Source organism: Pleurodeles waltl, chromosome 10 (assembly GCF_031143425.1).
Source record: "Pleurodeles waltl isolate 20211129_DDA chromosome 10, aPleWal1.hap1.20221129, whole genome shotgun sequence".
Classification (NCBI taxonomy): domain Eukaryota; kingdom Metazoa; phylum Chordata; class Amphibia; order Caudata; family Salamandridae; genus Pleurodeles; species Pleurodeles waltl.
Window position 1 is genome coordinate 144,394,944 of NC_090449.1, and position 18,205 is coordinate 144,413,148.

At 41.9% G+C, this 18,205-nt stretch overlaps 1 protein-coding gene across 1 annotated transcript in view; it reads right to left on the reverse strand.

Moving 5' to 3' along the window:
- The window catches only part of PTCD1 (pentatricopeptide repeat domain 1), a 103,133-nt gene that overhangs the window by 81,168 nt on the left and 3,760 nt on the right, over positions 1-18,205 (reverse strand). Inside the window, exons 2-3 of the mRNA XM_069210028.1 lie at positions 12,096-12,637; positions 9,403-9,543 (exon numbers count right to left, since the gene is read on the reverse strand). Coding sequence (XP_069066129.1) covers positions 9,403-9,543; positions 12,096-12,587 — 633 coding nt within the window. The 5' untranslated portion in view covers positions 12,588-12,637. The remainder of the gene's footprint in view (positions 1-9,402; positions 9,544-12,095; positions 12,638-18,205) is intronic.

An 18,205-nucleotide genomic window follows, 5' to 3' on the forward strand; every position in this document is an offset into this window, starting at 1 on the left:
AGGCATCCAAATGCCAGATAGGGCAGGGAACTGTGGTTTACTTGGGACACCTTGTAGGTGGAGGCCAAGTTCAGCCACTCCAACCCAAGATCCAGACTATTCTGGAGTGGGTAGCTCCAAAAACCCAGACTCAAGTCAGGGCATTCCTTGGCTTGACTGGGTATTACAGGAGGTTTGTGAAGGGATATGGATCCATAGTGACAGCCCTCACAGAACTCACCTCCAAGAAAATGCCCAAGAAGGTAAACTGGACTGTAGAATGCCAACAGGCCTTTGACACCCTGAAACAAGCAATGTGCACAGCACCAGTTCTAAAAGCTCCAGATTACTCCAAGCAGTTCATTGTGCAAACAGATGCCTCTGGACATGGGATAGGGGCAGTTTTGTCCCAAACAAATGATGATGGCCTTGACCAGCCTGTTGCTTTCATTAGCAGGAGGTTACTCCCCAGGGAGCAGCGTTGGAGTGCCATTGAAAGGGAGGCCTTTGCTGTGGTTTGGTCCCTGAAGATGCTGAGACCATACCTCTTTGGTACTCACTTTGTAGTTCAAACTGACCACAGACCTCTCAGATGGCTGATGCAAATGAAAGGTGAAAATCCAAAACTGTTGAGGTGGTCCATCTCCCTACAGGGAATGGACTTTATAGTGGAACACAGACCTGGGACTGCCAATGCAGATGGCCTTTCCAGGTTCGTTAGCCTCATCCTCTTTCGTTTGGGAGGAAGGGGGGGAGGGGGGGGAGGGTTGTGTAAGGAAATGCCTCCTTGGCATGGTTACCCCCTGACTTTTTGCCTTTGCTGATGCTAAGTTTTGATTTGAAAGTGTGCTGAGGCCTGCTAACCAGGCCCCAGCACCAGTGTTCTTTCCCTAACCTGTACTTTTATTTTCACAATTGGCACACCCTGGCATCCAGGTAAGTCCCTTGTAACTGGTACCCCTGGTACCAAGGGCCCTGATGCCAGGGAAGGTCTCGAAGGGATGCAGCATGTCTTATGCCACCCTGGGGACCCCTCACTCAGCACAGACCCACTGCTTGCCAGCTTGTGTGTGCTGGTGAGGACAAAACGAGTAAGTCGACATGGCACTCCCCTCAGGGTGCCATGCCAACCTCACACTGCCTATGCAGTATAGATAAGTCACCCCTCTATCAGGCCTTACAGCCCTAAGGCAGGGTGCACTATACCATAGGTGAGGGCACCAGTGCATGAGCATTGTGCCCCTACAGTGTCTAAGCAAAACCTTAGACATTGTAAGTGCAGGGTAGCCATAAGAGTATATGGTCTGGGAGTCTGTCAAACACGAACTCCACAGCACCATAATGGCTACACTGAAAACTGGGAAGTTTGGTATCAAACTTCTCAGCACAATAAATGCACACTGATTCCAGTGTACATTTTATTGTAACATACACCCCAGAGGGCACCTTAGAGGTGCCCCCTGAAACCTTAACCAACTACCCGTGTAGGCTGACTGGTTTTAGCAGCCTGCCACACTCGAGACATGTTGCTGGCCACATGGGGAGAGTGCCTTTGTCACTCTGTGGCTAGTAACAAAGTCTGTACTGGGTGGAGGTGCTTCACACCTCCCACTGCAGGAACTGTAACACCTGGTGGTGAGCCTCAAAGGCTCACCCCCTTTGTTACAGCACCACAGGGCACTCCAGCTAGTGGAGTTGCCCGCCCCCTCCGGCCACGGCCCCACTTTTGGCGGCAAGGCAGGAGGAGATAATGAGAATAACAAGGAGGAGTCACTGGCCAGTCAGGACAGCCCCTAAGGTGTCCTGAGCTGAGGTGACTAACTTTTAGAAATCCTCCATCTTGCAGATGGAGGATTCCCCCAATAGGGATAGGAATGTGACCCCCTCCCCTTGGGAGGAGGCACAAAGAGGGTGTACCCACCCTCAGGGCTAGTAGCCATTGGCTACTAACCCCCCAGACCTAAACACGCCCTTAAATTTAGTATTTAAGGGCTCCCCAGAACCTAGGAACTGAGATTCCTGCAACCTAAGAAGAAGAGGACTGCTAAGCTGAAAAACCCTGCAGAGAAGACGGAGACACCAACTGCTTTGGCCCCAGCTCTACCGGCCTGTCTCCCCACTTCTAAAGACACTGCTCCAGCGACACTTTCCCCAGGGACCATCGACCTCTGAATCCTCAGAGGACTGCCCTGCTCTAGAAGGACCAAGAAACTCCCGAGGACAGCGGCCCTGTTCACCCAAGACTGCAACTTTGTTTCAAAGGAGCAACTTTAAAACAACTGCGTTTCCCGCCGAAAGCGTGAGACTTGCTACTCTGCACCAGACGCCCCCGGCTCGACTTGTGGAGAAACAACACTTCAGGGAGGACTCCCCGGCGACTACGAGACTGTGAGTAGCCAGAGTTGCCCCCCCTGGGCCCCCACAGCGACGCCTGCAGAGGGAATCCCGAGGCTCCACCTGACCGCGACTGCCTGCTTCCCAGATCCCGACACCTGGTAAAGACTCTGCACCCGCAGCCCCCAGGACCTGAAAGATCGGAACTCCAGTGCAGGAGTGACCCCCAGGGGGCCCTCTCCCTTGCCCAGGTGGTGGCTACCCCGAGGAGCCCCCCCCTTGCCTGCCTGCACCGCTGAAGAGACCCCTTGGTCTCCCATTGATCTCCATTGGAAACCCAACGTGTGTTTGCACACTGCACCCGGCCGCCCCCGTGCTGCTGAGGGTGTACTTTCTGTGCTAACTTGTGTCCCCCCCTGGTGCCCTACAAAACCCCCCTGGTCTGCCCTCCGAAGACGCGGGTACTTACCTGCTGGCAGACTAGAACCGGGGCACCCCCTTCTCCATTCAAGCCTATGTGTTTTGGGTACCACTTTGAACTCTGCACCTGACCGTCCCTGAGCTGCTGGTGTGGTAACTTTGGGGTTGCTCTGAACCCCCAACGGTGGGCTACCTTGGACCCAAACTTGAACCCCATAGGTGATTTACTTACCTGCAAAAACTAACTAACTCTTACTCCCCCTAGGAACTGTGAAAATTGCACTGTCTAGTTTTAAAATAGCTATATGTGATTTATGTGAAAAGTATATATGCTATTTTGATTATTCAAAGTTCCTCAAGTACCTACCTGCAATACCTTTCATTTGAAGTATTACATGTAAAATCTGAACCTGTGGTTCTTAAAATAAACTAAGAAAATATATTTTTCTATACAAAAACCTATTGGCCTGGAATTGTCTTTGAGTGTGTGTTCCTCATTTATTGCCTGTGTGTGTACAACAAATGCTTAACACTACTACTTTGATAAGCCTACTGCTCGACCACACTACCACAAAATAGAGCATTAGTATTATCTCTTTTTGCCACTATCTTACCTCTAAGGGGAACCCTTGGACTCTGTGCATACTATTCCTTACTTTGAAATAGTGCATACAGAGCCAACTTCCTACAACTTCTGAAATTATGTCCATCACAAGAGAGGCACTTAATAACCAATAGATATGTAAAAAGGAATACGAGTTCCTCAATCATAACGATGGGAGGATCCCTCGTTTTTACATTCTACCTAAAATTCTGAAAAATGAACAAAATCCCCCGGGTAGACCCATTGTTTCCGCATGCGGTTCGATTGTTGGAGCCTTTGGCTCAATTTGTTGACACTTTCCTTAAACCTTTTGTTACTCACACCAAAGCATATGTCCGGGACTCAATGGATATCATTAACAAAATAGAAAACACCTCATTTGATGAAGAGAAACACATTTTGGTGATCTTAGATATCGAAGCTCTCTACACTAATATTCCTCAAGATGAAGCAATTGAGGTTGTGAGACAGGTGCTAGAATCCCGCCAACCCTCTATAAAACTCCCACGGAATTTTTAATGTCTTTAGTGACTCTCGGTCTCAAAAATAATTTTTTCATGTATCAAGAGACTTATTATCTACAAGTTAAAGGAGTAGCCATGGGATGCAGCTTTGCCCCAGAGATAGCAAACCTAGTTATGGATTATTTTTAAAGAAAGTGGATATATTCTTCTTCTAATCCGTACAAAGAAAATGTTATCAAGTGGTTTAGATATATAGATGACATACTAATGATTTAGGAAGGTGGAAAAGAATTGTTATCTGCTTTCCACGATTGGCTTAACCAGTGTACCATAGATCTGAAATTCACACTTAACAATGACACTCATAAAATTAATTTCCTAGATCTATGGATAGTAGCTGAAGCCGTTTTTTAAAAAGTACCGACTGACCGTAACACCCTGCTCCATTTTTCGAGTGGCCATCCTAGGTCTCTAAAATAGAACTTGCCTTATGGCCAATTTCTACGTATCAGAAGAAATTGTACTAATAAGGAAGATTATTTTGAGAATGCAATTGAATTGTCGAACAAGTTGGTCAACAGAGGATACCAAAAAAGATTAGTTAAAAATGCGTGAAAAGAGCCTGGTTTACACCTAGTGAATCGCTCTTAACACCGAAACAGAAAAAAGAGGTCACTATTTTAACGTGCGTGATGACTTATAGCCCTAGAGCAAACAAAATAAGATCCATTATAGAGAGGAACTGGAAAATATTGAATAGATTAGAATTGAGAAACCACTGTTTGCTTTCAAGAAAGTGCAAAATTTGAGAAATCTCCAGGTCAAAGCATCTATGCCAAAAAATAGAAAGAACAAGGACTTGAGGACAATGTTACAACTGCCCCCGGTACAGGGTCAATTATACTATATGTATCTTTGTAAAAAAGGGTTGAAGATCATTCGCATTTCATAATGCGCAACATATGCTTAGATATGTGTATTTAAGATGTGGCATATGTATTCAATGGAAGAATGCAGAGATTTCCCACGCATATAATAAGGCTCTTTTTGATTGAGAATGGAAGACTTGTGAATGTATATTGTTGTGGATAGAGTCAATAATTTTGTCACACTCAGTACTCTTAGCCCCTTATGCCAGTTTTTGAGGTCTAGTGGGTACCCATATTTGGACACAATGAGATTTTTAAAGAGTTCCCCATTCAATGGCAACTATTTATGATGATATATTGTGCTGATTCCAAGTTGCCAATAATCAAGATGCCCCCCACTGTTGTTTCTTGATTACTTTATCCTTTTTATACCAAATAAGTTTCTATATAATAATTTGTGAACTAAATAGGTTCTTTAGATTTTGGAAATAGAAGGCAGATTGGCCGCTTCTTTTTGATCTTTGCCTTTTATATACATGCCACAATTGACTTTCCTATATTGTGCCACAATTTAAGATGGCTGTCGTGTTAGTTTGAGAAGGGTAGTTTCCCTGCCACATTACTGCGGCTCTATACATAGTATTCTCAAGCGCTTGTGCGCAGGCCTGATGTGAGACTTGTGACTTATAGGGATAAAAGTATCAGTTACAGGGGCCAATTCTAGTATCTAGGTCTATTCACATGCGGACACCTTTGCCAATCTCAAAGATGGCCGCTGTGCTGTTCATTCCATATTTAAAGATGGCGACCTCCGAGTTTCACTTTTCGTCAAAGGAAACGCTATGGAAGAGCCGGCTTGCAGGATGTGAGATTGATCTCACCCTATGAAAGAAGTAAGCGTAGTTTTTCTGCAAGCCATGCTCCTTCACTATTTACATTATTTCCAAACAGTGCCCTTGATACTTTTGGCTTTATTTAACTTGATATTTAGGTATACGAAGGCTGCACGAGTGGAGATCCTCTTATTGCAAGACGACCAATAGCCTGGTGTAAGCATATCGGTTAGGTGGGTTCTAACAGAAATCTTTTGCCTTCTTCCAACCTTTTTTTCTCTCTCTTATGTGCCTAATCTATTATAATATCATGCCTAAGTAGTGCGTGGCTTTTGGCTTGAACGGCTAATAACATCTTATCTACGGGTCTCGGCGTTCCTTAAGTCCTTTGAACCACACTACTCTTGGTGATTTGCTGGTACTAACAGATTGAATGTGTGTTTAGCAGGGAACTTTTAACAATTCACGTTGGTGTGACACAATAGACTACATTAGATAGGGTGAAGAGTCTTTCTGTCACAATTGCCAGATAGTTTTTAAAAAGAAGTTTAATTGACCTCTACATACTGTTTATAGGTCTTTATCTCTCCACGAGTCCTGAAGAGGCCCATATACAAAAGGGGCGAAACGCGCTGACCTTTACACTAGGAGTTGCAATTAAAATAGATTATGAATGGACTTGGATTAGAGCTCACATCTTCCCAGTAATAAGTGCTTAAGAAAGCAGGAATATTTGATGTGATTACATTGGCAACCATCTGTTTATGTGGATGGTAGTTTCTATACGTTCGGATTACCACATTTCCAAATAATTGTGGAGACCGATGAAGACAGTATCTGTAAAAGTGTCTATTTCGGTATATTTGTTTTTGTTAATTAGCTCTATATAATTCTATTTTGAGAATTTTATGTTTGTCCATCACTTAGTTTTTTTGTCCTTAAAAATTTAGAAAAAAGTTTTTTGTAATTAAAATATATTACCAATTCATAAGTTCATTGCAAGTAATTCAAGTTTTTTATTTGTCCCTACTATTGTAACACTTTTTCTATTTCGAGTATATTCATTCTACCCAGGTATAGGAGGGTTATTAGGGTAGACCCCTTGCTTTTTCTCTTATACTTGGTTATTTAATGTCAGAGGAATAAAAAGCAAGAGTCCGCCGGACAAGAAGGTCCAATCCCTGTAGCACAAGCCATTTGGCAGCTAGTTTGCAGTACCACAGTATGGTTGTGGGAAAGAGGGCTGCCTGCAGCTACAGCATGATGTGTGTAAGTTGTTTAAAATTATATCAGTGATTGATTAATGCCAAAACTTTACTAGTATGGCGAGCACTCGAAGGAAATGTAGCGAGCTGGAAGGTCATTTTTCATTATTAACCGTGGTTCTAAGATAAACAAAAGTGTACACATTTGCAAAGTTCAACCCTTTGTGCCGAATTAGAATGCTCACCGTACTTTCCCCGATTATATGCAAATATACCTTTTCCAGTATGTGATGACATCGGAGTAGAGTTGGTGAATAATTTTAAACTTGGTTTGTGGGTGTGCATAAACTCACAGGGCATTCCACCACTAGAACTATCGCTACCTGTCTATTTCCAGAACCTGTGGGAAGATTTGCTGAAAGGTGCCAAAAGCATGCGCTTGTCGGAAACCAAAACCTGATATAATATCGGCCCTGTCACAGTCAGAGGAGCCTAATATCAGAGCTGTGATGTAATGAGAAGGCTGTCATTGCTGGTCACCTCTCTGCATGGCACCATAAGGCATAAGTGTATTTTTTTCACAGGATACATAGGTTTCTAAAGCATCATGTTCCTTGGACCAGTAGATATTTTATGATATGTCCCACCCCTATTAATGCAGTGCAATATACTTCAGTTATTCTACTTTAGTTGAATAAATAATTTTACTTATGCACAGCATGCTACAGAAAGTACTTTGCAGCACTCTCATGGCCCTGAAGAATCTTGCCCTATGACGGTCTTCACACAAAAACAAATGTTCAAAAATCTTTGGCTTGTCAGAAAGGAACATAATCCCAGGCACAAAATATATGCTGTCATTTAAAAGATGAATACAACACCACACCACAAACAATTTCCACTGTACTGCAAATAAAGGTGTAGTACCGAGGGTCACATAAAAGGTATTAGATCAAAGTATTTAGCTTAAAATCTAGGTTTGGTGGTTCTAATTCTAAAGTTCTCTTGTTACTCTGCCCAACTAAGCATCTTGGCAGGAATTTCTTTTAGAATGATCCTGCTTATGGGTGCTACAAAACATTTTGCTTAAAATTGCTAGGCTATAAATCTGCTGCGAGGAAGCAAAGAAGGAGGAAAAGATTGGTTTGCACACAATAAGATTTTCCAAAAGAAAAGAAGCACCAAGCTACTCAAATAACAGTTCCTTACATGTTATATAACTTTTTTTATTCAAATAATTGCATGAATGGTGCACTCAGAGCTCCCCGGTGTTAAGACAGATTAACACCATCATCATGCAGTCATAAGTTTTATATGTTGTTTCCTGGATAGTTGATTACACAAAGCAATTATGCATTCATGAGTTGTTAGTCATACAGAGGCGACTGGCCCATCTCACCCTCTATTAAGGGTGAGTGAGATTGCCAAGTGTGCTTTCTCGTGGTCGAAACCAGAATGAGAATTGCACTTTATCCATGGAACCAATTTCATGTGATGTGTCACGCTTTCCCTAAGGTGTGGTTGTGGTGATAGGTCCAACACCCCACACGTGCTTGAGATGGTCATGCATATTCACCTATGTTGTGAAAAAATGGTTCTGCTGGTTGTGTCAGAGGACCAAAGCAATCCACCCAGAACCAAAACATACTACTAATATTTAGAAATAAAATAAGGTTTGAATTAATTCACTGCCCATATATATTAATGGTTGGACTTAATAAAACGCATTATCTGAGTCACTATCTTATCATGCACACACTACTCATATTTTCCTGCAGATACAGTATGTGAAATAAAATTATCATTTGGGGAAGAGGTGTTTATATGCAAGCTGCTTAACTGCATATATTTTATGAAATACATGAAATACTCCCCTCTTAGTAATCCCTGCAAACAAGTATGAAAAGCTATGTAGAACATACAAACAGCCTTAAATTTCAATTACTCAGTTTCAAACGCGAGTCCATTGTGAGGTAGGGTTTGCAATAGAGAGAACATGCTCAGAGGCAGAAATGTCCTACATTGAGTTAGAAACATAACTATTATAACTTGATCCATGAATCATTCATAAATGCTAACAGTTGATAAATACTCCAGGACTGTCTGACTTCAAAGATTGCAATTTCCTAAAATGTTAAACTCAAATCAGAACTTATAGACTGCAAAAGACAAATATGAAAATTGCAGTGCTAAGACAATGTTTCACATCATTTAGAAAGAAAACGTTGTATACTCTACAAAGTGAACAAAGTATTATTCACTTTTGTACATGATTGTAATTACGCTTTATGACAATATTTTGTTACGAATTTAATTTGCAGTTACAATTAAGCAATATACTTTATTGTGGTTGAAGTAGTCACATTCTGACAACGTTCACACAGAAGCGCAATCAAATAATGCCCACTATGGTTATATTTTTTTTAGTAAGGTGAGAAATTATCCAGGGCAAATATACGGCCAACACTTTTTACCCTGCCAAAAAGAAGTTTGAATCAGGAACAACCTTAGCTAGATTAGAAAAAAAAAAGAAAAACAAAATGAGCAGCTCTAAGCAGAGCTCCCTTACCTTAACCAAAACTTAGGCCAAGAGTGCTCCACTAACTGTGTTTGCAATCGCCAAAAGCTATTTCTCAGCATAGTTTCCTTTACCACATTAAGCGCAAAGCGACACTCCATGGAACTTATACCTACATCGTTGTAGAGTTTGAAGGCCTTTTTCACATAGCCAGCTCGGCCACATCCACCGATCAGCACTGTGTAATTACCCTCTTCTGGCTGCAACCGTTCTTCCTTCAGCATCTGAGTCTCGAACATCTCAAGGGCTTCAGCAAGCTTAACATAAAACAAGAGATATAAATTAACCAACATGGTTTTTACCTATGCCACGCTACACTTTTAACCCACTTTTATCAAACAGGCGATGCAAACCCCAGTGACTTGTTTATTTATACCAATAAAGCAATGCTATCATGTTTTGAACTGGTTTTCATTTCCCTCAATTGAGCTTAGATTCAGAGTTCAATACTATTGTCTTTGTATTCATGAGAAAATTGCAAACCAAGCTGTAGAACTATTGTGGTCTTCTTCACAATCTCAACAGAAGCCCTTCTTCAGTGATATTACCCAAAACAAAGTAGCAGCTGTTAAGCATAAGCACAGGTGCACCTCAGTAAAAGTGACAGGACAGTCAGAAATATGTTTCATGCACAACACGTTTTGGAGTAGACACTTGGACATTGTTCAAAGTGTACTTTCTTTAACAGAATCGCTAATAGAATTACATTCTTACTTTGTTACCTAATTCAGTTTTTAGGGAAAAAAGGGGGCACCCAAGTTAACAGCTGGGCCCTCCTCTATGTCATGTGTGCTTCTATTTTAGAGGACCAGTGTGCCCTCCTGAAAAAAAAATGTGCATGAGACAACAGGTTCATCCTCAGATAAAGAGCCACGCAGTGAGCAGCATAAAGTTCTGCTTTCAATTGGATGGCAAGAATAAATTTGGGTTATTTTAAAGAGAAGAATCAATAAACAAAAACAAATGTCATTCGAAGAAGCCAATTCTGCTATAATAAATATATGTTTCCTTTAAAATGCATTTCTAGTAAATTTATGTGAAACACTTGTCTAATACTATCAAGTTTATAAAGCGCCAAAAACAGAATCTCCTGCTTTTCTAAAGGCAGATGGGTCATACAAATATGTGTGAGGCAAAAGTGAAAAGCAAACAGATCTTTCCCTGTACCGTTTCTTTTCCTGTTTCATCTCTCTACTGCATTGAAATTTTTCCGTTTTCGTATCTCTTATGCAGAGAATCAGTGGCCAGATGTTTCAAGATACTGGTTGCAAAATATAGCCACAATTTGCAACCTGTTTTTGACACCAGTATCTAATTTTGAGGACCGACCTGGGTGCTGATAGGTCAGTTCTCAAAATTACAATTTGGAGGGGCCAAAGTCCAACCTACCTAATGAATATTCATAAGGCTTGTCGCAAATTGCAATCACTCTGACAGGCCATAATCACAGGGATGGTGGCCTGCAAAGGGTCAGCAGCCATTGACTGCTGTTGAAAAATGAAAACTTTTTTTTTTTTTAAACAAATCGATTTCCTTAGAGCAAATAAGCTGGTGGTTGAATCTCACCCTTTCAGCACAGGGAACTTCCTATCCTGAACTCTGGTGCCCCTTTATCGCCTTATTATCCTCAGAATACTGTGAACTCACGTATCCCAGCTATCTGCATCACCTTCGCCCGACGGATACTACTGTTGACCCCCACCAAGAGCGTATTAACTAGGCAAGACAAGTGAGACCACATCGATTACCTTATTCCTTAACACTGCAGTCCAAGGGGCTGGGGGGGGTGAGGGTGCTGTTCTGTGTATTCATATCTGCGCATAGTAGGTGATCGAAGGTACTCAGGGTACACTAGGCTTCTTTATTATAAAACTAATAAAGAGATTTGAACTACAAAAATATATTTTTTCTTTTGCACGAGTTTCAGCGACAGATGGTTGTGGTCCCTGAAACTTGCACCTTAATTCACAAAAAGGGAAGACGTCTGAAGGAGACTCCAACCCTACTGCAAATAAGTTACCACCTCAAGTTCTGAATCAGTAGCTTTTCAATGGTTTACAACGGGAATTATGGTTGCAAAACACTGATGCAAGTGTTACCAAATCACAATTCAGGACGCACGTCCACAACACCCCTCTTCCAAATTGCGATTCGGTAACGATATGCATCATATTTTAGGAGTTGGTAATTCCTAACTGACTCTCAAAATGGGTTTTGTACATCAGAAAAAAACATTTATGGTGTTACAAACTAAAAAAAAATCAGAGCATTTGAGCCTGCAAAAAGTTTCAGCTATCCATATTAATCTTTACGTCAAGCTACCCTAGTAATGCCTCAATTGCGTTAATTAGCTAGCCATGTGCATATGTGAGTAGCAGCTAGAATGGTAATCAAGGTAACAGTGGAATTTGTAAGTGTATGCCCAAGGCCTGCTGCCAGACATTATGTATGCAAGGTGTGCATATTATCCTCATCAGCTTGCCTTGTTTGATGTATGTCGTTCTGTGCTGCAACTGATTAGAAGAAGTATTTTTCACTACTTCTTATGCGATTTGGTCAGTCCTCCCTTTCCCAAGGGTTATGTACACTGGCATTCAGAGGGACAAACCTGCCCTTAGGAGGGCAGGTCTTCCCAGATGTTTAAATGCGTTTAGAGTCCTTCTGCTTTAACAGATACCGAAGCCTTGTTAAAAAAAGTTGCTAAACAATGTGTGTTACATGCACATATGATGAAGATACTCGTATACAGCATGTTGCTTATAAATAACCACTCACTTCAAGGACAAGAAAATGAGTGATGGGTGCATACCTTTTTGTTTTTTATTAGTTTCTTGCACTGTAGGTGGTACCAGTAAGGGGTATTCCTTCGACCTTGTCTGGGTTTACCCTCAGCCACTTCTTCATCCTCATCGTCTTCATATCGTAGATTTTCAAATTCTGCTTTATTTTTTTTGTACACTATCCTGGAAGAATATCGATCAGACAATGTACCAAAGTCCTCATCTGAGTCGTGATCTTTAACTGCTGCTTGAAGAGGATCAGTGGCTCTAGCTGAACTTCTTCCTGATGCCAGTCTGGCGTGGCACCAGCCCTCATTTGTGCAGGTCACTTGAGATGGTCTGAAAGGCCTCAGCTCCCCAAATAATATATCCCTCTTCCAAGACTGATTCCAGGACTGTGCCTTTCCTTGTATATACACTGGGGAGGTCCTTAGAGGCAAAGATACCCACCTTCTGGGATACACCAGACAGCGATAGCATTTCAGAGATAGTCGGTGGTTTACAAACTGTAAGAGCTTCATGATGATCCAGAGTTGTTAACATATTCTTTATGACAGCACGCCACTGATACCTGAATGATATGAGAACATAAAAATAACATATTAGTATTGTTAGACTCCTCAAAAGATGTAAGCTAACAGACAACCCACTTTAACCAATCAGCAAATGAAATTGTTTGCTACCGTGGTTCCATTTACCAAGACTGCTTTTTTTCAACCTTGATCTTCACAAACTTGGAAACCTTGTTGTGAGTTTGTAAGAGATGTAGGGTAAAACTGTGGAAGTCCATGCATGCGTGAGTTATACAGTTTGACATTACTGTATGCAAGAGCAACTGGAAATGTTTCAAAAATGAAAAAAAAACCTTGAATTGGCTACATTTTCTTAACATTCTCGAAAAAAAGAATCGGATTAGTTAGAGCTGCTCTGATAAAGTCTCAGATGGCAGCAATCTAGTTACCTTTGTATTTGACTGTGAATAGCAAGAGGTCCACTGATCCAAAGAATGAAAAGAAAGGACATATGCAACACTAGTCACAAATGGTGCACCTGGTGTAACAAGTTATTTTTCAGTGTTAAAAACTATCATTTTTTTTTTAAAGCCTCCTCATTTTTAGAATATCAGATGTAATTAAGAAACAATAAGGCCAACAAGTGGTAAACAAGATACTATTTTAAGAGAAAGAGCCAGAACTTCTGTCGCCACTTATGCACAATCTATAGCCAGCCTGCAAAATGATACAGCCAAAAAGAATCAAAACACTGTACTGCCTGCACACCCTGGCATTACTGTCAAAGGGTAAGGGTCTTATAATTAATCATCAAATGGCCCTCTTCTCACTGAGGCACATGGTGCCTTTGTTGTTAAGATCGATACTCCCTCCATAGACAAACCCAATGTGCACCCTAAATAGCTTTGCCCCAGTTAGCACCAAATTTGGTGGAAACTGCAATTAAAAAAAATAATAATAATTTATCCTCTCAAAGTGTCAGATTTGATTCAAATAGGTCAAAACGGAAAAGTTATGAGTGGGGTATCTCAAATCCTGTGACCTTTCCAAATAAGATAGAAATCTCCACCGGAAGCTTCAACTTTATTGGAATCTTTACTTCACAAGGAAAAGAAAATCGCCCATTCAAAGCACACCACTTTTTGCCGGAAACATAGTTCACATAGTGGATGACTCAAGTCGATATCTTTTCTTGGTTTAAAGCATTTTTGTTCAGCTGCTTTTGAGTTGTAAAGCAAAATCCAATGTTAACAGGCAGTATAGCGCTTCAAATATTCACAAACCCCAGCATATCTGTCTAGAACAACAGATGTTGTAGGCACTACACATGCATCAAGCCTCTGCCTGCGCACAATGGCAATGCTCTGTTTGTACTTATTAGGGGGCGTGAAAATGACAAGTAAAACCGACAAGAAAAGTCAGCTGGATGAAACCCATTACCCTTAGATGCAAATGGCTGGAACTACAAAGAAAATGATATACAAACGATAAGTATATGGCACACCATCACACACAAGAAGCTATGTATATACATGAAGATACAAATCATGTGCCACAAACCTAAACAGAGCTAGACATGCGAGAAGCCCATACCACGCAGACACTGTAAACTGATGCTCTGTGGACTATAATGCTGGTGAATATAAACTATTAGATACAAATATCAGACATTGGATGTTATGCAACTACAAGAACACACAAACTAGGCACTATAAACCTACAAGGAGCCACTAGTGAGGTGCTATAAGCTGAAATGGAGCCTATCATGTGTAAATCTCTTGCCCCGCCAACAGTACAACCTTGTGCTACAAGCAATGGGAATGCACAAATGTACTTCATTAGCCACTATAAAGCATATTAGACACCATACACTAGAGGAACTACATCACACAAGGAACTACACGCCAGCATGAGGACACGAATTATATCTTTTAGACCTAAACAGTTGTAAACGTAACAAATAACCCCTATTGGTTGAGCAGCACATGCTAATTCTCCAGGTACATTGATACGTTGTGGCCTACATGGGAAAAGTCACATAGATTTGTTAAAAACGTAAAGATTTTCCATTTCAAACACAAATACATAGCCAGCGAAAAGAAGTATAGTTCACTTTTAGAACATACTTGTGGACAGCTGTATTTATTTTTGGCATTTATAAAGCACGTAAATTACCAGTGGGTGTCCTGGTGCTAATACAATACTGTATGTCCCAAAACTGCAGAGTGAGGCTTCCGAGTACATGGCCACGTTCAGTTGCTTCCTGATGACTGATAGTGTAGTCTGGCTACATCGATAAAAAGGGAGAGAGTTATGCTTATTTGCTACCTTGAAAGCAAAGTATTTGCCCACATGACGAGATTCTTTGATCATAGGACTCTTAAGAAGATGAGCCGGGAATGACTGCATAATTTGTGAAGGAGAATAGCATGTGAACAACTGAAAAATAAATGTACTGCCAAGATTGTGTAGAGCTTTAAAGCAGTAGTAAATACTTTTAAATGTACCCCGCTTCTTCATCAGCAACCAGTTAAGAAAGCACAAATGGTCTGAGGTGTGAACACGATGTGGGAAGTTGAACAGCAGTCCTGCAGCACAAATGTGATCCAGCCAGAGTAGATGAAGCTGATAGTGAGACATATCAAAGAAAAGGACCTGGTGTTTGGTAAAAAAAATATTCCTTCGCCATGATAGAAATGAACACACCTGATACACGCCTGTGACAAACAAAATATTTGATTAACATACAATTGTATTCTTGTGTCCTATGGTGATCGACAGGGACTCAATGGGGAAAGGAAGGGCCCTAAGAGTCACTGTGGAAGTGTTGTCCAGAACTTTATAGGTTAGGCAAGGAGTCATTAAAGGGTAACCTAAGTAGGGGGCATTGAAGGGGAATGAGAAACAAATTGGTATACAAAGTTAATAATTTTCTCTCTGGATGTGATAAATGAAGAGAATGCGGTCTTCCTCAATGTGTCTATGTGTCATTTAAAATCTTCGCCGCTATGATTTTTCAAAATGAAGCGATCTACCACGAGAGTTGTTCGGTTTGTGCATAGAACTCTTGATTTGTTCTAGGGAATTCCTAACCATAGTTTTTTAACAGTCTTTCCAATGTAGGTTAGACTGCAAGGGCATTTTAATAGTGCAAACAATATGCTATTAGGTCCCAATGTTGAACTTGGACAACACTATGGGGGTCATTCTGACCCGGGCGGGCGGCGGACGCCGCCCGCCTGGCGGGAACCGCCAAATGGCCGCTCCGCGGTCAGAAGACCGCGGAGGCCATTCTGACTTTCCCGCTGGGCCGGCGGGCGCCCGCCAAGGGAGCGCCCACCGGCCCAGCGGGAAAGGCCCTGCAACACAGAAGCCGGCTCCGGATGGAGCCGGCGGTGTTGCAGGGGTGCGACGGGTGCAGTTGCACCCGTCACGATTTTCACTGTCTGCTATGCAGACAGTGAAAATCATGCTGGGACCCTGTTAGGGGGCCCCTGCACTGCTTATGCCAGTGGCATGGGCAGTGCAGGGGCCCCCGGGGCCCCACGACACCCGTTCCCACCATCCTGTTCCTGGCGGTAAAAACCGCCAGAAACAGGCTGGTGGGAAGGGGGTCGGAATCCCCAGCGCCGCCATGGAGGTTCAGCCCAGCCAGGGGAAATCCGGCGGGAAACCGCCGGATCCCCTTTTCTGACCGCGGCTTTACCGCCGCGGTCAGAATGGGCAATGAAGCACCGCCAGCCTGTTGGCGGTGCTTCCGTTGGCCGCGGCCCTGGCGGTCTTGGACCGCCAGGGTCGGAATGAGGGCCTATGTGTGTATACAGAAACTTCTGCTGTTTTATCACATATCCTCCGCAACTGTGCTTATAGTGACCTGCAAGGTGTGGCAAATCGTACAGGGTGCTCAGGTTGGTTCTATTGTTCAGTGTTAGGCTTAATAACCGTCTTTACTAGATGGTTTCTCAAATTCTGCTCCAATGTGTGCCTTTTAATTTATGAAGTGTGTTTGCAAAAGTAGCAAAACACATTATCAGATCGGATGTTTTAAGAAACTTTGGTTCTAAAGGAGTTTCTCATTTGGTATACCAGGCCGATTTCCTGCTTTTTGTTAACAGTTTTCTGAGATGGCTTATTTCCAAAAGGTTGTGTGTAGAGGTAACCTGCATGCTTGATGTAGTCTTCTTCATTAGTGCAGTTCTGTCTTATTCGGAGAAACTGTCCACATGGGATGTTTTCTCTGAGATTCAGATTCTTGCAGAATGAGGACTTTCGTTCAACATTGGAAACATCTTGAAATAATATAAACTATTCTAAAGTTGACACACATGAAATCCCAAGATCTTGTTTATACAAAGAAACGCAGCATTAATTGATCAGTGAAGTGCTATTTTTAATGGCCCACATACAATGATGTTCCTGTTAAGTTAAGGTCAAATAATATGTGTAGTGGTGATGTTAACAGAAAACTGAAAGTTTTTTTTTATTTCAAGCGTCTGAATGCAGTTAATGAAATCACGTTTTTCTATATATGCATTATATTGAATGGAATTTATTTGGTAAATAATTTTGTCCCATAGCTCTGAGGAAGTGTGTTGGCTATTTTCATTCTCGTCACGTTATGTTCAGATTGATAGAAATCAAAGAAATTGGAAACGCTGTTCAGTTATCAGGACCTCACAGTTGAATTGATAGAAAACAAGGAATTATGAATTCATATTTTTTTAAACCAATGTCAGCAATTAAATAGACAATTATGGACATTCTGAAACTAGAAGCCTATTTTATTTAAACTACCAAAGGTGGTTGCCAGACGGGCGTGCATAACGATTACCCAGGGATGAAGAGACTGCCTACTGCAGCATGCATCAGAAGCTGCCAGCACCACTTGTATCACTCCTCTGTGTTCTGGTCCTGCAGTGTGGTAACTGCCTAGAAACCATCACTCCTGCAGTGGCTCCTACACTGATGCTCCCAACAGATGTTGTCTCTTCTGTCAGACAACTAACCATTTCCCAGAGGAAAATGGATCCTTGTTCTTGCCTGATGTCCCTAGTACTGGCCACATCACAGGCAAGTAGGAGAATAGCAGCTGGAAAGCAGCTCCACTGGGAGTCACCACAAACTCTGCTTGGCGCCACCAGTTCCGATACATGAAAGGAAAGGAGTGGAAAACTGGGGCTGTGATATACTGGTGTCCCTGCACCAACCTCAATCCAACACATCGTTGAGGGTTCATTTTAGCATCTTGCTCAGGCACACATATTTTAGCCTAGCTTAGGCCTGCAACCTGTGCCCTTTTACCTATATATATGCTTGGATTTCATTTACTCGTTTTAGTTCAGCTTACTTTTCAGCATGAGTGTTTTATTTTTCTAATCAGTTGTAATTCTGCGAATGGTTATCATTTTTGTGCACGACATTTCATCATGTACTTTTGCCCAAGAATGACAAGAGTATGTGATCAACTATCAGGTATTGCAGCTACAAGAGTGCGCAAACAGTCCAACACTTATTCATGTGCTCACATAAGGCCTATTTTACAGAAAGTAAACATGTTTTCTTATAAAAACATCATACAAGCCCGGGAAAGGGAGGGGTCATTCAGGCCAGGATACCCATCTTCGATG